At 28.8% G+C, this 25,830-nt stretch overlaps 2 protein-coding genes across 2 annotated transcripts; one reads left to right on the forward strand and one right to left on the reverse strand.

The window, feature by feature from the left end:
- Positions 1-911: 911 nt before the first annotated feature.
- On the reverse strand, positions 912-4,221 carry LOC109802282 (metal tolerance protein 10). The gene is made up of 6 exons (XM_020363587.3): positions 3,998-4,221; positions 3,772-3,884; positions 3,263-3,508; positions 2,512-2,592; positions 2,057-2,287; positions 912-1,382 (listed from the first exon to the last, which is right to left on the reverse strand). Exons 1-6 carry the CDS (start codon positions 4,179-4,181, stop codon positions 1,035-1,037), a joined length of 1,203 nt encoding a protein of 400 aa, XP_020219176.1. The 5' UTR covers positions 4,182-4,221; the 3' UTR covers positions 912-1,034.
- Positions 4,222-20,884: 16,663 nt separating this feature from the next.
- LOC109802970 (pectinesterase inhibitor 7) lies at positions 20,885-21,865 on the forward strand. Its single transcript, XM_020364408.3, has one exon. The coding sequence runs from the start codon at positions 21,017-21,019 to the stop codon at positions 21,638-21,640; it is 624 nt and encodes a 207-aa protein (XP_020219997.1). The 5' UTR covers positions 20,885-21,016; the 3' UTR covers positions 21,641-21,865.
- Positions 21,866-25,830: the final 3,965 nt, after the last annotated feature.

The following is a 25,830-nucleotide window of genomic DNA, read 5'->3' on the forward strand; positions in this document are numbered from 1 at the left end:
CATTAGTTTGCACTATTGGTCAATGCAAAGAGATGAAGCTTGGGATTTCCTAGGTGATAGAAGTTGGCTACTCTGCGATAGAACTTCATTCTTAAAATGTAACCATGCAATTTTGTTTTAAGGAAAGTTGACTTGCTAGCCATATATATTGGCTTTAACTAGTTCTTCTGATGTTTTGTTGTTTGTCTTCCTTTTGAATATGCATTTTATTTCTCAAAATGGTTAAATTTAAAGACATTTACTCATGACCCTTTGGATTATATTTTCTGATGTGATTGGTATTTACTACATGGATTGTATGTTCCCTTTTTTTTTTCACATCTCAGTAGTTTTTCTTCTCAAAATATATTCTTCATTAAAATATGAGTCACGCTCATCTTTTGGATTTCACAATTTGTCTCTTAAATTTTATAAGATTTGTATATAAATAGGTATAAAAATACAATTTATTTAAATATTATAAGATATTAATTTTGGTGTCTTCAACTTAATGTCATGTCATCTTTAACATACAAATTTACCTATTAGCAAATAAATATTTAGTAATAAGATCATGATTCCTAATTTTATAAAATTAAAACACTAAAATTACATAATTAAAATTAAATATCATAATTGCAAATTGAATACTATAAGGGATCAAACGTGTGGTTTAATAAAAAATTAATATATTCCATGAGTTTTTTTTTTCTTATTTTTTTTAGTAAGAGAGATTACCACGACAAACAATATAAGATTTATATCTACAACACATCAAACATACTATTCCAACGCCACTACTAGGCTAAAGCTGAACCTAGGTACGTGAGTACATGAAGTGAATATTGTAATTCTCACTCCTACTTCTAATATATGGGTTGGTCCCTCTCTTATATTGGTTATCCATAGCTACCCGAGATTGAATATCCAAGTTAAATCCAAAGATTTTGTTTTTTTTTTTTTTGTTTTGTTTCACAAGGACAATAATCCACAAAAAGCACAAAAGAAAATCTATATGCCAACCAAATTCATAGCAATCATTGCCTAATAATTTTCTACACCACCTTGGGCTTGTGCTCCAGCCTATGAGTTGTGTTCAAATCGATGTGAACAAAGGCTCTCTCAATTTCGGGGAGTTTTTCAAGCTTATCTTGAAGTGTCTCTCCAATGTCGTGTGCTTGATTTAGTGACATTTCTTCTGATACCACAATGTCTACCTCCACAAAGTAATTGGACCCAAATGTGTAGGCTCTCACAGTATCAATGTGCTTTATCTCCTTGTCATGGTTCCAACAAAGATATGTTAGCTTTGCAAGGTATTCTGGTGGGGCTGTTCTCCCAATCAGTGACCATACATTCTCCATCACAGTTTTTGCCCAGTTACTGATTGTATATAAAGCTATCTGCAAGGGTAATTAGTTTCATTAATTTGTGTTATTACTTTGCAATTGCATCATCATAGGCTTAATCTTCTAAAATAATACTACTTTAGTTAAATGGTATTCAGTTTTAAAAAATCACAAAATGACATGCTTTTAGTTTATGGTCAAGGACTAATTACAAATTATTTAAAGAATAAGAATAAAAATTAATAAAATTTTGCATGTCTAGAAAATCAATTGAATGTAATCATATAAAGATGTATATTTCTTTTATAACCATGTAACTAATATAAAGTGTCCTTTAACTTTATTATTAACGAATGTCTATTGAAAAATTTGGTTGGTCAGATTTAATGGGATCCCTCCTTCTAATAACATTTTTCTGGTAATAATGCATTGTTTAAGGAGATTGAATCCAATGTTAGATCAACAACTTATAGATTAATAAGTTGTTGATTTGAGTAGAATTGAACTCAATCTCTTTAATAAATGTCTTAGATTTGAGTATTGTAGATAGTAAAAAAACAAAAAAAAAAAAAAATGATTGGAGAAAATACCACAAATAACCGGTCAGGTTTTCAGACTAAAATTAGTCATCAATAAATAAGTAGATACTTCATACTAAATAACTTAGTTAAAAAAACATGTAGATTACCTAATTAATTTTAAAAAAATAATAATAATTAAGGAGATACCAGGATGGCCCCAACAGGGTCAAGCCACCAGTAGAATTTGATGGCTAGTACTGCAGTGGCTAGACCAATTGAGTTTGTGATGACATCAAAGAAATGGTCCTGAGCATAGGCCCTCACTATTTCATTCTTGAACCTGCGACAATAAGTCATAAGCGCAACTTTTACCAATGTGGCTGTCACCATAATCCCTATCATCCACTTTTCTTTCACTGGATCCCTCTCAGGTTGAGCCTGCCAATAAATTATGAAGCACACATCACTGATGTAATTTTGAGAATATTATATAAGTCAATTTGATAAGCAAAACATTTTTTCTTGTGGGGCTGTAAGATATGCTTTCCATTCAAAGTCTTTGAGACTATTTCTTATGCATTTATGCACTCAGCAAATCTGAATTGTTGAATAAAAATTGAATCACTTCAATTTAGAATATATGTTATGTTTTACATCTATACCTTTGTGATGATTTCCCTTCCTGATTCAAATAATATTTGTAATCCCAGAGTTGCCATGACTGATGCGAAGACAACAATACCCTGACAAAATAATTTACACACAGAAGTAAGGTTAAAAAAATGAATTAACTAAATCTTCAACATATTTTAGAAGAATTGGAAAAAAATAATTGTATGCCAAATAATCAAAACATGCCATTTTAGTGAAGTATATTTGTTTTGCACTATTATATAACAGAATAATTTAATGTCCAGTGTGAATAGATATATAAATAGTGAAACTACATTAAGTGCATAGTTTTTTTTAAAAAAAAATTTATTCATTTAAACAAGTTGACAAACATAAGCAATTATTTCTTTGAAAGAAGTTAAATATCCATTCTGTTAGTAATGTATTATGTACCAAAAGAAATGAATATATTGAATATCAAAGCAATATATTTTGCATTTATGAAAATGTTGGGAGACCAAATGAGCTTAAATGAATTTCTTTGTATAAATGAAGAAATTAATCTAATACTCAAAATGTTAATGTCAAATTCAGAGATGAACTGTGTATTAAACCCACATTACACATGACAAATTGGACTTTTCTTAATGAAGCAACCAGACAGAGAAGAGCAGGAAAATTTTTGAATGAATTATAGAGGGACAGCCATGAGGCTGGAAATTCAATTAATCACTCAGTTCCTAAATTCAGTGAGAAATCATAGAATCAAATAAGTGTGTTCTAAAGGAAAGAAGCAGTTACCACAGGTTGCATCCGGTTCTTGCCAATGGGGTATTTATGATGATTCGGTTTGCTCATAGCATAAGCAGTAAACCAAAGTATAAATCCTGACAAGAGATCCAAGAGAGAGTCCAGAGTTGATGCAATAACAGCCAGGGATCTACTCTCAATGGAAGCATACACTTTTGCTACAAATAGCACCATGTTCCCAATGTTAGATGCATAAATTGCCACCTTCTCACTCCTTTCAAGCTCCTTCATCTCATCCTGAGAATGAAAATTTTCCCATTCATAAATGCATAAGGGAGATCATTTTAAACAAAAGTTTAATACTGATACACCGTCAGTTTAAAACTATTTTATAACGTCCATCAATTAAAAATCATTATTACTATGATTTTTCATGTAAAAATTATAAAAGTTAACAAATTTATCATATTGTGATTAGATAACAGTAAAATTGTTTTATACTACTGGTGCATAGCTTATAAACGGGGATTGTAAATGAATAAATTCATAAATTTCAAAACCTCTGTTAAATTTCCAGGTAACATGCCCAAGTCAGTGTATGAGTCCACTTCCTGGTACCCTTTAAGAAGCCTTTCCTGCTTCTTGTAATACTCAGCAAGTTTCCTTTGTCTCTCTGAGAGGTAAAGATGAAAAATTCATTTTAGAAAAATGCAATTTTGCAAAGAGAAAGTTGAAAGGAAAAAACAAAATGTTTTAAAAGGTGGTAAGTGCTATAAGTGGATGTACTTAGTGTCCTTATGAAGAATCCAAAGCCAAAATGAGACTCCATACGCCTTTCTGGCAACCGATGTTCGTCCATGTTGATCCTCCATGATGGTTGCCTAGCCATTGACACATTCTCTACAGCTATTGTTGGGGAAAGAAGCTCGGTTCTGTAGTCAGTGGAATCAGTTCGAAGTTCAGTGCCCATCTTTTCGATGCTTCAATTCTAAGCATTTTTTTGCACTATATATAATAATAACTAGCTGCACAAGGCAAGTGGAGTGGTTGCTATACTAGGTAAATAAGGAATATAATAAGAGAGATGTTAACTATATATTTCTATTTACTTGTTATTTTAATTAATTTTAAATTAATTTATACATAATAATTAATATGTATTTATTATGAAGTAAAAATGAAAAAAGGTATAATAGAAAACATCAAAATCGTTCCATGATAAATAGGAAAATTTATTACATTTCTTAGTTTATATGAAACAATTTTAAGTAATTATTATAAAAGAATAAAAGTAGTATTTTTTTTAACTTTTTTACTAATACTTTCTTCATTATCGGTTAAAAATTACAAATTTTGATAAGTTTTACTACTGAATCATGAAAGACTTATTAAATAAGATGTGAGACTTACACAAAATTTATGATTTTTAATAAATTTTGATTAATAAAAAAAACATTTGAAAAAAGTGTTAGAAGGAATGTTACTCCCATTGCTCGTATAATAAAACTTGATGACCGTGGGAAGAATAATTTAGCCAGAGAATGCATGGACAATGCTTGTTTACTATTATATGGCATGAACCATATCTTTGTCCATCAACTATGTCATGTTTTTTTGAAAAGGCTGACTTTTTGAGTTGATGTAATCTATGTTAATGTGAACGGAATCCACCTTAGGATTATGCCTAGTGTTTAATGTTCACATTTCTAGCTTCCATTTTTTATTTTTGGTTAAGAAAAATTCAACTTTTACTTAAAAACTAAAAAGAACAATCAATTTTGGGCTTGTTCCTGGCACAACTAGTCCTTCCTCCTAGTTTCCAGGAAGCACCCCAAACTCAGTTAATTAATTAGATTAAAATCTGGAATTAATTTATATTACTTAGAATAAATTATACAAATAAGATCAACACCATATCATAACTCAAAATTCTAAAATATTAAATAAATGAATCTTTTTTATTTATATACTACTCAACATATTCAATTCTAATTAATGTAAGATTCATTTTATACTTAAATTCCGACACTTCATTCGCTTTGTTTTAAAAAAATGTTTCCTATAATGAAATGAACTAAATACATTATAACATAAAATAATTTAGCTACTCTAACCAATGGTTACATTTAAAAAAATAAAATGCGTTATAACCGTTGATTGATGGTGTAAACAAAACTGTTGACTCAAAAATTAAAATCTCCACTAATATAAAAATACATGTACGTACATGTATTATAAACTATAAAACTGTCACATATAAATTGTTGACTTTTTAGGGAAATGTTATAAATCAACATTTATTCTAGCTAAATCAGAAAAGCATCAAGGTAAGATGATTTCATGTTGGGGTGTCTGTAGAAAGAGAAAATGGGACCTATTACGAGGCTGGGAAGGAACATGTTTCCAATTTCAAATGAATAGTTAATTGTTCCCTTAATTTCTGAGGGACATGATTTTTGTTTTGGATGTTCTGCATCTGAACAGAGCTTAGATTCTAAAACTAGAGAAGGTAATGCTCAAGAGGCCAAGGCCTTATTAGAATGTAAGTTAACCCCTATTTAGCTAAGTTAACCCTGTTTCATGGCCATTTATTTTACTTACTTTATATCATTAATTAACTGACTTCATGGATTCAAGCTTTTAGATCCTTGCTTCCTCTAAAACCAATGTTATATGTTTTATAAACATCAGATAAATTCTTCATTATCTCTATAGAATTATCTGTAAAATTGTGATTTCGATCAGTTTGATTTTGTGGTGTTTGTTGTTTATTAACCACTTAATTTGCAGTGTTTTAGCCTGCATATTTAGCTTGTAGTGGATCTTACATTGTTCATCTAGAAGCTTTCACATTTGTAACTAAAATAAATGAATGGATCTTAGCAAGGACTAATAGTAATGATATACTTTTTATATTGTATTACTTGTGAAACATTATCAAAATCATTTTATCATGGACTTGTAGTTGTCGTATAAAATGTACTAGAATGATGAAGATACTTAAATAGTAAAATGGGTGTGAATAGTAACTTCCAATTAAACACAGGCTGCAGAAATTGTTGGCCCAAAACCGTGTGTTCAAGCCCAAGTCCAAATAATGCACATAGGAAAAGGACCTTGGGTAAACTTGGGTGGTAGCATGTGTAAGTAACCACCCATTAGGAACTATTACAAAAATTCAGCCCAATGAAATAATTCGTTAAAAGTGTTGTAAACCTTTGCAAATAATATTTAAATATGTAAAATACACTAGAGTAATGAGAATAAATTTGAGAAAAACTGGTAGTATTTTTATTAAATCTAAAATTTATTAATAATCAGGGAAATTCCATTTTAAAATTGGAAAGTTGTTATAAATAAAAATCAAAAAAGAAAAACGATTTAAGTTTTCCCTTAGTTAAAATTCTAAGATCTTTCTTCATAATAAAATTCTAAAGTCCGACTTCTAAATTTCAAAATTATAAACTTAGGGGGGTGTATTGGATTAGGATTTTAAAGGACTTTTTTAGTTAAAAAAAAATCCTGCGGATTTTAAAAGACTTTGCAGGATTTTCATGACTTTTAAGATTTTGCAGGATTCTATAAGACTTAAAATCAGGATTTTAATGGATTCTGCAAGACTTTTAAATCAGGATTTTAATGGATTCTGTGAGATTTTGTGGATTTTGTAGAATTTTTGTGGAGTTTTGACATTTGATAATATTTAAAAAAAAAATTCATACATTCAAATTTAAAAAGAGTCAAAGACAAAAATAATAAAAAAAACAATAATGTCTAGATAAATAATAATAATAATAATATTAATTGTCCATAATATCCTATCCTCTTTTTATAGCATCTACTATCAATTGTAACAATTCATCGGAATCCTCCTTATTCCAAGCTTCATATTTTTTTCTCTTTTCCTTTTCCTTTATTATTTCCTTGTAAATCTCCCATTTGAATTACTAAAACAATATATGTTGAAAACTAGTTATATAAATAATTATGGATAAGAGATAAAATCAATAAAATTATATTATTATTTTTAGAAGCACACCAATCATACAAGATCAAATATATCTTGGCTATCCCAATGGATCAAATACCTCAGCCATTATAAAAAAAAAACATGCAAAAACAGAAATATAGAAACATAAGATAATTTTTTATATAAAAAAAATCAGTATATTTGATACTGGGAAAATATTTAGATATATAATTTTTTTTATATAAACAAAAGTATTTAGATATAGAGAATATATATATATATATATATATATATATATATATATATATATAATTTTAGTTATATATTATATGATAATTTTTAACGATATTTATAAATGTAAATTATTCTAACAAATATTTTAACAATATTTCCTTTTTTAAAAAAAAATAAGCTAATGAAGGCATAAATCCTAAACCCTAAAAAATTATATACTACAATGTCTTATGTTAATTTTCTTTTTTTAAAATATAAAAAAAATCCTAATTTTACAATATAAAAATAAAAATAAAAATTCATAGTAAAAAAATAAAATAATTGTTGAGTCATAAAATGAGGAAGGATAAGAGTAACAAATTAAAGGAAGGAGAGAGATCGCAATTTTTATGCTGAGAGGGTTCTTCTCCCAATTAAGATCCATTTTCATCTCATTCTACTCACAGAAACCCTAACAAATTCATCTTATATATATATATATATATATATATATATATATATATATATTGTATATTGTAGAGATTATGATATCAATTTCATCTTTCACCTTTTTCTTTTCTTGACGTGTGTTATAAAAAAAATTATCACTTGAAAGTTAAAATTTCAATCGTTTTTTTGTGTTATATAAAGGAACAAATTCAACTACATAGAATAAAATAAAGCAAGTCAATTAAAGAGAACTAACAGAAAAATATAACAAGTCAATGACACTATCATTTACATATCAGAGTTTCACAAAATAGGGGAATGAGATGAGAACAGTACTACAATATTATATATGAGCAATGAATAATAGTGTAGTATTATTAGTAGAGAAAAAAATGGAGAAGACAGGAGCATAGAAAAAAAAATATGAAAAATTCACTTGAAAATTCTTGAAACACTTGAAAAGTCACTTCAAACAATCCTTCAAAATCCGATGGGTTTGGATGGGATTGTTTTCTGAATCTGGTATTTATAGATAACACTAGAAAGTCCTTCAAAATCCCTCTCATACAACAATCCTTTAAAATCTTTATATTTTTGAATACCAATGGATTGTTTTTAAGTTGTAAAAAATCTCAAATGAATACCAGTGGATTTTAATGGACTCTTTAAAAAATCTTGAAAATCCAGATTGAATACCACTGGATTGTTTTTAAGTGACATAAAATCCTGATTGAATACCAATGGACTTTTTTACTCAAAAAAAGTCTTTTAAAATCCTACGAAATCCTAAACCAATACACCCCCCTTAATTCTCTATTTATAATAAAAACCAGTAAAATAAAATTTTGAATCTTGTACCTACTATTTATAAAGCTTACACAAAACCTTCCTCTTTTATTAATATGATTGACTTAAAAACATTTTTTTAAGAAAATAAAATTAATAAAAGCAACACATTGCAATTTTTGACTGATTACACATTTTCGAACTTTCTAAAAATTAAACAAGCTCTCTTCTATTTTATATACATTGTAATTAAATATCTCTATAATTGTAAAAATTTAAAATTATTAATATTTAAATGATGAAATGTTAAAATGAAATTAAAATTATAGAATAAAATGAATAATAAAAATATTTTTAATACAAAATTATCAAAGACAAGGATTATTACAAAGTTATTGTAACAAAATAATCAATAAGAAATTTAACCATACAAATTTTTTATTAATTCGTTCTTAAAATTTGACTTAAAAATTAGTTTTATTCCATCTTACTAATAGTTCATATGATTAACTGTTTAGTAATTTTTTATTACCAAAATTTTAAAGTGGTCCTTTTTATTTGAATATGGAACGATAATTTATTTTATTATTATTCTCTTATGCTTCTTTAATGCTATTGTCATTTGAGAATTTATAATTTTAAAGTTATACTAATTCGGAGGGATTTAATTGAAATGTATTAATAAAATAGAAAGAGTTTGTATAATATTCAACAAATGGGACGGGTTCGTATCATGAGAAAAAATAATTTTGATATAGATATTTTTTTTAATACAAAATAAATATTTTTAATGTATGTCAGGGTATTAAACAGATCAATTTTTCAATTCCATGAAAAAATAGGTAAGTTGAATTAGATTTTTTTTTATTGGTCGAAAATTTCAACTTAACCTATAGTGAGTTGATGGTTAGATTGAAGTGACATGCTTACTTATTAAAAAATTATAAAATAATTTCATTTTACTTGTCTTAAATTTTTTCACATTTTATTATCAAATATAATTAAAAAAGAGAGATGATAATGTTATAAAACTAATAATGAATCAAATGATTGAAATGTTCAACATGTCATCAACAATAATAAATCAGTTTCACACTACAAGAGTACAACTACAAATAAATCCATCAACCAAACAATAAAATAAGTATATAATATAATCATATATAAGTAGGAAATAAAAGAAACAGAAGAAACTTTTTGTACAAATGCAAAATTGAAAGAAATTTTTTTAATCAGTAGAAATCAAATTTAGTAACAAAGAATTATAACAATTTACACATATATTAACAAATTGATTTAAATCCACTTGGTAAACTGAAGGAAGATTAGAGCAATTTACTCTTTTTTGTTTCAAAATTTGAAACTGAATAAGGTTTTAATTTAGGTTTTCCATTAAAATTTTATTCTCTCTCAACTTTCAAAGTAACCCAATTCATTTTATATTAAAATGTTTGCTTTTCACTCCAAATCCCATCACTTACATTTTGAAATGAATTTTGATTGTTAAAAGTTTACCCTTTTCATGAATTTCGACTGCATAAATGTTTATTTATTTAAATTGATTACGTATATTTTCTTATAATTTAAAATACTTTTAAATTTATTTAAGATAAAAATTCTCATAAAATTCATAAGATACTTATTATTAGTAAAATTATAAAAAGCGCCGTTTGTTACTTAACCTTATTCATACATTTTCTTGGATCTAGAGACAAAATGAGAGTGAATTGCGCCAATGAGCCCGTAATATAATAAAGAAGCAATAAATATTTTGTAGACAAATGGATTCATTTATAGTTATAGGGTCATGTCAGTGTTCTTTTACTTCACATCAACTTCATCATTCTCATTCGACCTCCCAAAAGTCAACACCAACTTCATCCTAATTCTCATTGCTACTAAAGGGTTCAACTCATTCATGTACCATTTAAATAACTAGAATCCACTATAGAGATGTACTTCAAATACAAAATGTTTACAAATACACTTACATTACATCCATAAAACTTTATAGTTACAAGATTATAAATTTATTTTAATGCTTTCTATAAGACAAAGAATTTCATTGATTAAGAAGAAGCTAAAGCTTGTTTTAATGATTTAATTTTTCACATGTTAGCATTAAAAGTCCCAATTACAGTGTCAGGGATTTCAAGTCTGTAAGTAAAGTTTCATTAGTTACCCACTTAATATAAATTTATTTTTTGACAAAATTTAATAAATATACCTTTGTAATTACTAGTAATTAGGATACAAAATAACGTTTGTTAAATAAAAAGTGGATAATAAATACACATTAAGGTGTAGCACGCATAAGAAAAACAGTACAAGTCAAATTATTAACATGTTGGTTAGTGTTAGAATTTTGGTAAAAGAAAAAGAGTAGTAGCGGTAGTGGAGGCATAAAGAAGTAGTAGCACGTTTGGATCACTGTGCACAGTGTGAAAATTAGTCCTATGATCATCATTATGCACACAAACTTCAAACTTAACAGCTCAAACTGCCTTGAGAAAAAAGTGACTCCTCTAAAGTCTTTCTTGCTTTTACGCCATGTTGGTGTTTGAGTTCAACTTATCTAGTTCACTTTCATATATTTTGTAGGTAAATTATGTTTTAATATATATATATATATATATATATATATATATATATATATATATATATATATATATATATATATATATATTGTACCTGTCTAAAGGGCACACTAGTAATCTTCTTGTATTCTAAGGGCCGAACGAGTGCTCCGATCGAATATTCCGGTGAGGGGGAGGTACCTGCAAAAGGCACTCTGACGCTCAAGTCAGGACAAAGCACAGATATCGATAGTAATTAATGAACAATAACGTTACCTCGTGACATGCGCTATTTATACTGACATTTATGGGCCCGAATTCCCATGGGCCCTGCAACAGGATTACCAGATTAGGTAATACGCCTCTAATTGGCTTACTAGTGTGATTAGCTCTTAATCCTTGATTATGGGTTAATCCTTGGCTCTTATTAATAGGAATCTGAGCCTATGGATCATTTAGCGGCCGAACGACAATCGACCACCTGGTTCGGCCATTCAGGTGCCGATTGTGTATCGGCCAGCGGGTGGCCGAACGGCCGAACCAGGTGGCCGAATGGGCCCACTAGTACATATATGAAGGGGGTTATAATTACATTGGTGTAACTTTTACTAAATATTACACTGCTCAATAACTTTATATTAAATGTGAATTTTTTAAATTTAACCGTTAAATTAAAAGTTTATATCTCTTAGATCACATGTACAAAATTTTATATTAATCCAAGATGATTTGATACTTCATTTTTATAAAACAAAATTGACGTAATATATTTATTTCAAAATATACTAAAATATGAATATTTTGATCACCTTCAAATTGTGGTTAAATTTTCACAATTTGATATACACCTATAAAGTGATATAAACTTTGAATTTAACGGTTGGATTTACAAAATTCACATTTAATATAAAGTTATTGAGTGGTGTAACACTTGGTAAAAGTTACACTGGTGTAATTATAACCCTCCCTATATATATATATATATATATATATATATATATATATATATATATATATATATATCAATTAAACCTTAATATACTTTTTAAGAAAATTGATTTAAGAGTTTAACTAAACCTTATAAAATTGATTTATAAGATAAGAATTTACTTCTCATTTATATACACTATTATGACTTTATTTCTAATCAAATTGGGATCTCTAACACAACCTCTCACGCTAAATATTAGACATCTCGAGTGATAACAAGTGGCTTGATAAGTTTAACAATACTCGCTAGAATAAGTTCTAATATACTCTAATACTATCTTAAAAAAATATTTGACGAGTTTAATTCAATCTTACAAAATCAACTTATAAAATAAATTTTTTTTATTTATATATAATATTATCACCTTTGTTTTGATCAATGTGAGATCTTTAATAATACTTTCCAACAACTTTTTAATATATTCTTTATTATTATCTATTAATTTAAATTAATACCAAAATATGAAACAATAAAACTTATTAAATATGAAGTCAAAACTTGCATAATTTTGTTTTTTTAATAATGTTAAATTAATAAATTTACATAACAAAGTTCAATTAAATATGTTTCTGTCCAAGCAAATATGATAAAGTTCATTTTTATTCTTCAAAAATAAATTGTTTATTGTGGTCTCTATTTGTTTTTTAAAAGCATGGTCTCTATTTTTCATTAAAAAAATGTTTACTTTCAATCTGCTGTCAAAAGGAAAAATGTTAAGAATACATTTTTTTAATATATCTTTTTAATACAGTCTCACTTATTAATTGAAATTTATTAGAAATCTTACAAGTTTATTAATCTCTCATTTTATTTATTTAACTAATATATTTCATGATTTTCTATTTTTAATAAAAATTTAGCTAATAACTAAAAATGATTTAGAATTAATGTGTTAAAGAGTCTGTTGCAAAAACTAAAAAATATTTATGAAAATATGGACTATATATTTCTATAAATGAAAAACTAAAAGAAGATAATTATTTTTTGAGGGATTAAAAATAAATATATTATCCTATTTATAGAAATTTAAAACACGATTAACCCATAAAAATAATTTACAATATATTTTAGAAAATTTATTATTAAATATTTTTAAAGTAATGGAAATTGTGTTTATTGAAAATTGTGAATTAAAAATTTTGGGACATCAAAAATGTAATTTAGTTAAATTTTTATATTTTAAATATATTTTTAATTTCTTTCAAACAATGGTAAAAGAGTTTAATGTGTATTTTATCTGGGACACAAAGTAAAATAATAATTAAGAATAGAAATTATAAGATAAAATATTATATAAATAGATATATAACAATTTGCAAATGTTATCAAAATTACTCTAATTAAGAGCGGAAACTTATAGTTATAATAGATGAATTTACTAGTATTCACCATACATATTTATTAAATTTTTGAATATTTATTCATTATTTTCAAAAAATTATAGCAACTGAAAATTGATTTTTTAATATTATTTTTTAATTTGATTACAATAAATGGAAATTTAATTTATAATTAATTTGAGCAGATAAAAAATAAATTAAAAATTAATAAATTTATATTGAACGATTATGCTTTTATCAATAAGTCATTGATTCCAATGAAATTAGATTCAATTTCTTTAAAAAAAATCGGTAAAATTATGTAAATATAATTAAAAAGAGAAACCACAATAAAAAATATCAATTAATTTTTTTAAAAAAAAATTAGTTATTGATGAATGTTTCACCCTAATAACATAGTTTAAAAAATAAATAAATAAATAAATAAATAAATTTTGTAGGGGAAACGTATTATGATTGGGTAGCCTATCGTTAATATCGTTATCGAGTGAGTGAGTGGGAAATTACCTTATTTTTCATTTTCACGCACAAGCCGCAAAATTTAAGTGGGCATTCAGCATGCCAACAAAGTGAGTGAGGGACCACAATTTTTTTTCATTTATATTTTGCTACAAAATAATTTATTTGTTTCTTTGTTCTATGAGTTATTTTAATGAAATTTTCATTTTCATTTTAATTTAATTAAAAAATATTATGAAATTTTCTATAAAAAAAATACACTGAAATTTTGTTCATTAAATTAATTAAAAATTAAATATTGTGTAATATTTATCTGCTAAATTCATTTGAATCGTTCGTGTTCAATGATAATTGAACATAATTTAATCCACAGTCACACATTTTAATTCTTTTCTTTAGATATTGCGGTGCATAGGATTATAATTTTCGTTTTGATATTTGCGTATATAAAAAGTATTATTTATACTCTCACTTATATTTGTACTTTTAACATGTGAAAATTTAAAATATTATATATATAATTTATTAAGTTTGAATATATAAATTATATAAAATTTAAATACATATATATTTTACATATATGAATTATATTTTAAATTTATGATAAATAATTTATATTATAATATAATATTATTTTTATTTATTGATAATTTATTTTTTAAATATTAAAATTTAATTCATAAATAATTATAATAAATAAAAACTAAATTAGATATTTATAAGTTAAAAAAACTTCTAAAAACCCCGTCATTAAAAAAAGCCCTTTAAAAATATTTTAGTACAAAATAATCATTCAAGTTTTATATATACGAGTTGATTAGTGTTTTAAATAGATTCTTTTTGTTCGATTTAGTAATGAAGTTTTCATAATGAATTGTTTCTTTATATATAATTCTATCATTGTTATGCAAGTCTCATCAATAACATTAATTTTCTACGGCAATTAAATGTTAAAAGAATAATTCAATCAGATGAGCATATGAATTCTCTACACAAGAAACATATGGAACTAAAGAAAATAAAAGAAAAGAACTAACTAGACTTTATTAAAGAAAAAAAAAAGTGGTACAAAAAAACATACACAACATACTCAAAACTATAAGCCATTGAAAGGATTAGGTGGATTGGTATATACGGAAACATTGTGTAAAAGTGTTTTCTAACCACACATGTGTACAAGCATTTTATAGAAAATTATTTACAATGGCTAGTTAATGCGGACCACACATGTGTACAAGCATTTTGTAAACTCCAAATAATTGACATTAACTACTTTATTATTTTTATTTAATCAAAAATATATCTTTCAAGAGATAAATTGTCACTTCAAATTATATTTGTCTCCTACACATTCTCTTTTCTTATTTTTCGACAATCAATTTGATTTTTATTTTTCGATATGTATGATTTTTGAATATTTTGTAAAATCAACCATAACAGATAGTCCCTAAAATATATTTGTCTCAAGATTTCGAGAGCAAGTATTTTTCAAAATGAGTTAAAATTCAATTGTTGTTATCTTTGTGTTTTTCGACCAAACCCTAGCTTCTTTCATATACTTCCAAGAGAAAACCCTGCATTAAATGTCTTTGATAATCATCATATCATTAAAACGACATTTATGCTTATCAATAGCAAATGTGGTAACGATTAATAAGATATCACTAAGATTTGTTATGAAATCAAATGATGAATTACTTGATCTTCGTAAACATATTATTTTATTAATTAAGCCCAACTCATAAAAGTCCACCTTTTCCTCGTATAAATTGAACGTGTTAGTCATTATGATTAAAACACTCTCACCTCCTTCTTTTCTTCTTAGGTAAGAATCCTTTCTGATTTTTTTTCTCTAAGTAAAAAATGACATCCTTCACTTTAGCTTCAACTTTCATTTTTGTCTTTGTTTTAGCAACTATTTCCATTCAAGACCATGCTTAGATTCAAACTACTAAGCAAGTTCCTTTGTTGGTAGAAAAAGGAAAGCTTACTATGATTGATGTAACAAAATTTGTGCCCATACTAGGTTTAGAAGAGAAATTTCAAAATTTTTCTATTGATAGATATTAATAGCATTCTCTCTTGAAAATGAGATTCCACATGTTTTCTTGGGTCCTTATATTATAGAAATTTGAAAAAGAAACATATAGATATGTTTTTGCCTGAGTCTTCTTCCAAGTATCCCTAAATAGATGCTTAAAAAAGTATATATAGATTTGTTTAAAGATGCTCCAAAATATTTTGGAGCTTTTGCCCCCAACAAAGATAAGCATTTTAATTAAATGGTTAGAGGGAGTGGAGAAAACTAAAAGTGACCTCTAAAGAGAGATTTCTATTTATGATTTTATCCAATTAAGCAAATTCAAGATATGAGTTTTTGATCCCCATATGTTATTAGTTGTTATTTCTTTATGGAATAGGGAAACTTTTGCTTTCAATATTTCATGTAGATTTGTAGGACCAACCTTGTTTGATGTAGTTGCTATTACGGAATAAAACCTATTGGGATGGGTATCCAACAGGTTTTCAAGGATGAGATTTCACTGAAGGAGATTGAAATTAATTGGGATAAGAAAACCTATACTTCTTTCATTGTTTCTCACTATGGAGAAGATTTTACATTTATAAAAGTGGGTGAACACATTTCTTTTTGGATATAATTTTTTGCACTCTTTCTCTTCAAATCACCAAGTATAATTATAAATTAGCTCAAGTTTTACATTTGGGGAAAAATTGTCAAAATTAAGTTAATTACTTATTGTTTCATTATATTCAAGACTAAATGGAGCATAAGAAATTTTATCAAGAAACGAAACCCCTCAAACTCTAGCTAATGCATTATAGCTTCTTTAATTATGGTTGTGACACCCTCTACCTCACATGACATAACACATATTATAATATAAAACTGAAATATCTCAATATATAAAAAAAATAAACTCAAAATACATACAAGTAGAAAGAATCACATTTTAATATAAACTAAACTTAATAGAAATAACAAATTACAACGGAAATAGAAATTAAACAACTAAAAGTAAATGACAAGAATCAAATTCTAACTAATCCTAACTAATTCTCTGGTGTTACATGTCCTATTAGAGCAGAAGTCAACGTTGAGGATAAAGCCTCATCATCGGCATCCTTAGCACCTTGCTAGTTATTACCTGTAAAAATCACAAGAAGACAACACAAAAGGGAGTGAGAAACATCTCACGGTGTAGGAATGCAAATCGGCTAGCCAAACACAAACAACACATACAATAGTATATGTCATACATAGTTCATTCATAACATAATAAACAACAACAGATAAAATTATAATGCATATGCAATGGACATGGACTACATATTATCATGCATGTGGCCTCAGTAGAAACATAAAAATTGTGCATTGTCGCTAACAATACACTAGAGTAGTCTAAGAGTATATGTCGAGTCACACCCTATGTGCACTCTCACTAAAAGGATATACTACCAGGGTCTAGTCGGAATAGTTAGGCTTGTTGGGCCTAGTTTTGGGCTTCATGGGCCTTTGGGCTTTTGGTACCCAATATTGGGTTCATTTTCATTCTTGTAATTTTTCCTTTCCATTGTATTTGTTTGACCATTGTATTTAGGTCATTAGATTAGGAAAATACAAGAAATACTAAAGTAGGCTAACTAGGTTAAATTAGGTTTAATTTGGAAGCCATTTAAGTTACATTTGAGTCACATGTTTTGCACCAATTGGTGGCTGAACATGTGACCCTCAAATTAACCCTAAATGACTCTCAAATCAGACCTAGATGAACATTAGGTACCTCAAATTTCGGAGTAGCACATGGGAGCCAAAATTTGAATTCAAATTTCAAATTTGAATTCAAATTTTGGGCGCCACTTGTGAGCTTTGACTTAGGCGCCCAAATGTTTGCAAAACCGGATGCTACTTAAGTGTTTCTTCTACTCTTTGTATTCACTTTTGAGAATAATGAAATTTGAGAGCTTATTCAGCCAAATTTCGTTCAAGAGTCACCATGAGAGAAAGCTTCACCTTAGGAACCCTACTAGGATTTCCTCCTCTTTGAAGTGAGCTTTCCCTTGCACCTTAAGCTTGGATGCTTCCATCCAAGGCTTAAGCCTCTTCTATATCCGAGATTCTTCCTCCATCTAGTGTTCATCTTTGTGGTTTCCATCTCCTTGAAGAAGATCCGAGCAAAGGAGAAGCTAAGGAGAAGTCATCTACCACTCCTCCTAACTTTTTCCTTCAGGAGGTGTAGGTAGAAAGGTTGGAGGGTGATGAAGGATGGGACCCAGTTGAGGGAGTAGCTGTGTTGGTTGAACTCTCGGTTGTGGGTTACACAGGGGCGATGGTGGAGGGGGGTTTGTCATTCTCACAGTGTTTTTTTGCCTTACTTGGGGTATAGTTATATTTGGAATGAAGATCAAAGATATTTGAGTTTTTATCTACTAACTACAACTTTTTTCCTATCAGCACGAATATGTCAAATAAGGCTAACTCTAGTGCATCAAATGATCAAAAGGAAATAAATGATTCGACTATACTCACCAATGAAAATAAAAAAATGAGAACTTTTTTGGAGATTGTTTTACAAAGACCTGCCTTATGTTTTGATTTTTTTCCCTTTCAAAATTATGTTTTTTTTATTTTATTATTTTTTTATGTTTCTAGTTGTTATGTAGAGTGGTGGAGTCGTTATTAATCTCCTAAAGCTTGTTGCTTCGAGAGTTTTGAGAAAAAGTTTATCTTCTCTTCTTCTTTGCATGGTCTCTCACTAATGCAAAAAGAGCTTTTAATGATACACATTTTATGTTAGATGTACTCCACACGACATAAAAAGTGATGTGATGGCGAATTTAAATATGACAAAACCTTTTAAGTTGGATGTTGTTTCACTTGTCACAAAAAGTTATTTCTATGTCGAATGAGTCAACACGTCATAAAATGTGTTGCGAGAGTCAATTTTGTAGTTAACTCCAATCTCTTTATGATGGGTGTAATGACACCTTATATAGAAAAAAAATTCTATAATGGATGAAACAACACCTGACATAAAGTGTTTTAAAATTTCAAAAAATGTAATTCGTGTTTTTTTAACTCTAGATTCATTTTTTGTTTTTGTCATCTTTACCTTTTCTTCGTCGTTGTCTTCCTCGTATATCCATAGGAAAATTATTTTCTCTTTTTGCTTTAGTTTTTTTTTTTTTTTTGTTTTTCTGTTGTTATTGATTAAATGTTGATAGTGTGTTATGGAAATGAAGAGGTGTCAGAATGAGAGGGAAAAAGTGTGGCAGCATAATGTGAAGAGAGGAAAAGAACATAACAATAGAATGCGAAGAGATGCAACAACAAAAGGAAAAGAGCACGACAGTGAAATATGAATAGAGAGAGAAAGAGCACGACAGTAAAACAATTGTTAAACTAAAAACAAAAGACTTTTTATGTTGATTATTTTTATAACCAACATAAAATGTCAAGCCTTTCTATGTCATGATGGATCTAAAATCAACATAAAATATTTATTTTACCCATCATTAAAATTGTCAGACACACTAGTGTCTCATGCTAGGTACTTACAAAAATAAAATGTTCATTTATCATTTCTAGCAACTTTATAAAGTTAATTTATTATTGTCCCAACATGTTTTGAACTATTTTAGATGCTTTTATATCCTTGAATAAAATGATGTTGAAAAACATCCGTAACAATAAAATTATAAATCTTTGAGAAATTTTTTTTTGAAAAATATTGTCCAAAAAATCTTCCTCCTCATGAACATAACTTATACTTCGTGAGAACATATTAGTCTTTAATTATCAACTTTGGGATTATGTGTGAATAATGTTCATAAAAAAATACTTGAAAAGTCTATGAATATTTATCACTCACATGAAAATACTATTTTTGTCCAATAATACTAATATTAAATAAACTATATCTTAAAAATAAAATTGTTATTTAAACCAAATACAATCTAATTACATAAGTAGATTATACTACCTTTTTCCCACATAACTTATTTTTAGATAAGATAATTCTTTAAGTTTGTTAAGTATGTAATTTAACTTCCATGGTTCAGATGCCTTAAAGTTCTTAATAGTCATCTGAACAAACCATGTGATAAATGAAACTAAAAAAACTCTTTGGTTGATATTTTAATAAGGTGCAACAAGTAATCTTTTAATTATTTAGATGATGCACGTGATATTTGAAAACCCTAAATCTTAAACGTTAAAAATGGTTTATAGGGTAGTATAAGAACAAAATTGTAAAAAAAAAAGATGTTCATAAAAATGAGATATTATATATATATAATATTATTATTATTAACGTAAAATTGACACTGTATTTTTCTATATTTTAATAACAAATAAGTTACTTGCTTCCACTTCTTTTGAAAGAAAAAATAAGAAATAAATATTATAAAAAATTACAAAATAGTTAGCGATTGATAACAGGAAAATGAATAATTTGATAACAATTATGAGGATAAAAATATCATAAAATAATGTGTACACAACAAAAAGATTATATTGTCTTTTATATTTAGTTATAAAAATTGTAAAAAATAATAAACCTGATTACAATAATTTTAAACTTAGAAACATAATTTAAAAAAAAAATTAATCATTTATATATCAGTGTAAAAAATTTTTTTACTCATAACCAATTATATCTTTTAACAGTATCATATCAATTACTTATTTAATAAAATAATAATAAAATAAATAATTTAAAAAAATATAATTAGTTGCTAGTATAAAAAACTTTACATTACGATTATTAACTCTTTAAAAAATTCATGACCAAAAAAAAAAAAAAAAGTAAAGGAAAAGATAGTGGGAGTTTGGTTATTCTGGAAAGTTCAGTTGCAGAAAGCAAATAGCACTTGAAAATCCAACATCTACATAAACAAACCCCTCGTTCAGACAAAAAAACAGGACGAGGTTACAAAACATAAAAAACAGTTTCGGAAACTCAAGTAGTTCCCCCCAAAACACAACAAAACCAACCAACAATGACAACAACCCCTTTCCGCTTCTCTCTCTTACTCTTCACATTCACATACACATTCACGTTCTCCCGTTTCACCCCATCCGCCACCGCCGTCACCGCCGCACCCGACGCTTCCGGCGACATCGACTTCATCCGCGCAAGCTGCAACACCACGCTATACCCGGACCTCTGCTTCTCCTCCCTCTCACGCTTCGCCGCCGCGGTGCACCGCAGCCACGCTAACCTCGCCCGCGTGGCCGTCGCCGTCTCCCTCTCCAAGGCCCACGGCGCCGCCGCCTACCTCTCGCACCAGACCGCCGCCGCAGACTCGGAGTCCGGCGGAGGCGGCGGCGCCCTCCACGACTGCTTCGCGAACCTGGAGGACGCGGTGGACGAGATCCGCGGCTCGCTGAAGCAGATGCGGCGGCTCGGACCGGACTCCGAATCCGGTTCGGTCCGGTTCGGGCTGAGCAACGTGCTGACGTGGATGAGCGCCGCCCTGACCGACGAGGAAACGTGCACGGACGGGTTCGAGGGCGTACCGGAGGGTCCCGTGAAGACCAACGTATGCGATCGCGTCACCCGCGTGAAGAAGTTCACCAGCAACGCTTTGGCGCTCGTTAACGGTTTCGCTAATAACTTATAACCACCAAAACGAACCGTGTCTCTGTCGTTTTGGTTAAGTTAGAACTTATAAGTGTGAATCCTTCTTGTATTTGTATCTTCTAAGGTTTGGCTTTCTTTCCTTCGTTCTAGCTTTGCGCTTTCACTGGTTATTGTCATGCTTTCACTGGTTATTTTTTTAACTCTCTTGGTTACATTACTTATTTATCTTTAATTATTATATAATTTATAATGAAAATTTTACGTACATTTATCTTTTGTCTCATCTCTCTTTCTTTTTAACATAGATTTTTGCGTCCATTTTGATGTTAACTCTCCTCAGTGGAGAATCCAGCACGCAGAAACTCAAGTGCTCTCTACAAAATCTTGTTCTTGTGTTCTTCTGTTTTATAAAAATTACATGTGATGATTTTTAATAGCTTAACATAATTAAATTCTTTCTATCGATGATGCATAAAAACTAAATTCATATATATATATATATATATATATATAAACGATTTGTTTATTTTAGGAGTAAGTCTACCTAAATTTGTTCCGTTCAATAACTCATGTTCTACATCAAATTTGAATGGATAATCATTTGATACTTTATTTCGTTTGATGGATAATCATAAAATTATTTTATACATTGATTTGAATTAATGAAATATTGAAATATCAAATGATTATATATGAATTTAGTTTTTATGCATCATCGATATAAAGAATTTTAATTATATATATAATTAAAATCTCAATTATTCATATTACAGAATAACTAAATTAGAGTGTGAAGGTGAAGGAACTTTATACGCATAGATGTTGAAACTTTCTTTTTTCTTTATAATGATGCATATTGAAATTAAACTTAACTTTGGCTATGCTTGTTTATGCGTCTCCATCACGTAATAGTTAATTGATCATTGAATACAACACTAATTATATGTTTAGCAATTTTTTCAATTATTGATTAACTTTCCAACTATATTATAAACACGCTATGCCATGAATATAATAATTAACTTAGAGAATTAGTAGAACAAAAAATTTGTTAAGAATCAATCAAAATCGATAAAAAAAAATAAAAATAAATTATGTAATGACAGTGTACAAAATTAGTTTAAAGTTGTCTTGAAAAAAAAGGTTAATTTTTGTTAATTTAAAAAATAAAACATTTTTATATAAATTATAGGGTCCACGTAAATTATTATCTTAATTTAAATATTTATCATGAATATTTTTATCTTAAAGGGGCATGTAACATGATTCTTTTAAACTAATTTTTAATAGTTACAACTTAATATATATTATATAATATTAATATTATATAGTATTAATATCATATATTTCACAGTAATAATTTATATTGAATCTAAATCAATCACACTCACACATGCCCAAATCTATAAACTTTGAACCGTTACTTTCATCAATTGAGTAATCTCTTCAGTTTTGAAAACATTATTTTAACGAGAGAGAGATTATTTTTTTCTTTTCTTTTGTGTTATTTGGTGGGATTCATAAGGCACTGCTGCAAAGCGAAAGTTGATAAACGGTAACTTAAGCATGATGACTCCTGGAGGAAACGTTGAGCTCATGAGTGTTGCAATTTGCACAATGGTATATTTTCTAATTTTTTTTTACGATAAAAAAGTATAACTAGAGGGACATTGTGTTAAAGTACATATTATTCTTATAATACTGACCCAGGACGTTTGTTTAAAGTTAGAGTTAATTACTTATACACTGTTAATGTAAAAAAATTTATACTGACAATTAATTATATCTTTTAATAATATCATGTCAGTTACTTATTTAATGAAAATAAAATAAAAAACTTTAAAAGATATGATTAGTTGTCGGTGTAAAAAACTATGCTGACAGTGTATAGATGATTAACTCTTAAAGTTATTTTAAAGAATTTTTATTAATAAAACAGGTTTTTTTTAAACATTTTGGATGTATTTGTCTAAATTCTTTATTTTAAAAATAAACAACTTTTTTTTAAGTAACTCTTGTTTACTTCTTAAAAATTTGTTTAATTATCTTTCTGATCCATATAATTTTATGTATAAAATTTACTTTTTAATCTCTATCATTAAAGTTGTTCCAATTTTTTATGTTATTATTTTTTCTTTTAATTTCTATAGTTGCATAAAAATTTTCTTTTAGTTCTTATAGTTATATAATTTTTTTCTTTTTGGCTATTGTAGCTGCATAATTTTTTTCCTTTTAATCCCTATAAAAATAGATGAGAAAAACTAAAATTGAACAAAAATGTTATATATAGAGACTAAATTGAAATGTTTTTAACTATAAGAACTAAAACATAAAACTTATAAAAAAAAACTATAAAGAGTAAAATGGTAATTAAAATTTAAAATTATTTTTTTAAAAAAATACTTATTAATTTTATAATTTTTGTTTTTCATTTATTTTTTCTCAATGACGCGTAATTTATTTTTCATATATTTGAAAAATGCTTATATTCTTTCATGCATATATGCATCAAGGGTGTTCAAGAGTCAAGTTGATTAAGGTTTGAGTGAAAATAAAATTTAAATCAATTACATTTAATTGATTTGAATTTTAGAACTTTTTGTGCTTAAGCCAAATCAAACCAACTTGATTTTGATTAAGCTGATTCGGTTTGGGTCATCAAATATACAATGGAGAAATTTTAAAAAAATGATTTATTTTCTCAAAGTAAATAGACTATTCTCAACATTAATTAAATTGGTAAATTTTCAAAAATAAACTGTTCTTGCGTAGAAACACTTCTCTTGCCGTTCTTCCTTCTTGGTCTTCTAAGTCTTTGGTGCCGACCGAATACTATCTCCAGGAGGTGGGGAGGGTACCTGCAAAGGCACTCCAACGATCAAGTGAGTATTCGGTATAGAGCAATAAGTGCTTTTATATTGGATAACAACGTACCTCATTTATGTCACATCACCTGTGTATTTATAGTGACACAATTGGGCCTGATGGGCCTTCAGTCTTGGGAGATGGGTAACACTTGAGTTAGCCTTAATCTCTTCATAATCTGTCATAATAATTAATGCATAATAAGCATCTAACTTGCCACGTGTTCTTTATTCTGTCCTTTGTTGAAGTCCTCAGCTAGGCACAAGGCCGAAAGGGTGTTCAGCCTAGGTCAAGGCCGAGGAGGTGTTCGGCGCGGGTCAAGGCCGAGGAAGGGATATTTGGCTCGTCCTTGATTGGGGTCTTCGGCTGATTTGAAGATCGAGGGGGTGTTCGGCCTATGTCAATGCCGAGAAGGTGTTCGGCCAAGATCAAGGCCGAGGAAGGGATATTTGGCTTGTCTTTGATTGGGGTGTTCGGCTGATCCGAAGATCGAGGAGGTGTTTGGCCTATGTCAATGACGAGAAGGTGTTCGACTCAGCTTAACACCGAGAGGTTTTGTTGGGTGTTCACTTCTAGTGGTAAGGGAGTCCTGGGGTACCCCTTTGGCCGGGATCCGAAGGGGCGGTGTCTTTGTCGGCTCGGGCACCCCTTTCGGCCTATTGTCTGACCGAAAGGGTGCTAACTGGTGTGTCTTTGTCGGTTCGGGCACCCATTTCGGCTTATTGTCTGACCGAAGGGGTGCCTACTGGTACACTACCCCCCAAGCCCAAGGATGAAAGACGTAGGGGTTTTGTGTGTTGAAATGGTTCGGGTTTTTTTTTTTTTTTTTTTTCTTTCTTTTTTTTTAGGGTTTTGATTTGGGGGAGACATGTTCTTCGGGAGGTGTGTCGTTTTGATAGTTACCGTTGCATGCCATGGCCGCCTTTGGGTTCCGCGCCCTAGGGTTGTGTCTATTCGCCTTCAGGGGCATTTATTACGAGGCTTTTGGGTTGTCGTGCCTGGTCTGTATAAGTTGTTGGGGTGGGGCTCGATTCTTCACGCCTTCTCTACACTTCCCCAGTATCCACTCTTCTCTGAGCCGAATACACCCCAAAGGTTGGTGTTTTTCTTATCTTTGTTCCATTTTTGTGATAATGGCCACCGAAGGTGTCACATTGTCGTTAGGGCCCTCGGCCAGTGGTAGGGTGTCGGCACAAGATGTTGAAGCCGAGATGTTAGCATTTAACACTGAAGTAGAAATAGTTGGGGGTCCAAGTGGGTCGGGACCGGAGCATAGTGGGGAGACAGGGAGTTCATCCGGGTCAGAATTGCCCGACACCGAAATGAGTCCTGGGGATTATAGGCAAAAGTACCCTCCGTGTGACA

Source organism: Cajanus cajan, chromosome 11, assembly GCF_000230855.2.
Source record: "Cajanus cajan strain Asha chromosome 11, NIPB_CcT2T_4, whole genome shotgun sequence".
Classification (NCBI taxonomy): domain Eukaryota; kingdom Viridiplantae; phylum Streptophyta; class Magnoliopsida; order Fabales; family Fabaceae; genus Cajanus; species Cajanus cajan.

Coding starts and splice junctions, on each gene's coding strand:
- LOC109802282 (XM_020363587.3), bottom strand. CDS start 4,181: ATGGGCACTGAACTTCGAACTGATTCCACTGACTACAGAACCGAGCTT. Junction 3,885..3,997: donor ATTCTTCATAAGGACACTAA/GTACATCCACTT, acceptor TTTACCTCTCAG/AGAGACAAAGGAAACTTGCT. Junction 2,593..3,262: donor AGAACCGGATGCAACCTGTG/GTAACTGCTTCT, acceptor TTATTTTGTCAG/GGTATTGTTGTCTTCGCATC.
- LOC109802970 (XM_020364408.3), top strand. CDS start 21,017: ATGACAACAACCCCTTTCCGCTTCTCTCTCTTACTCTTCACATTCACA.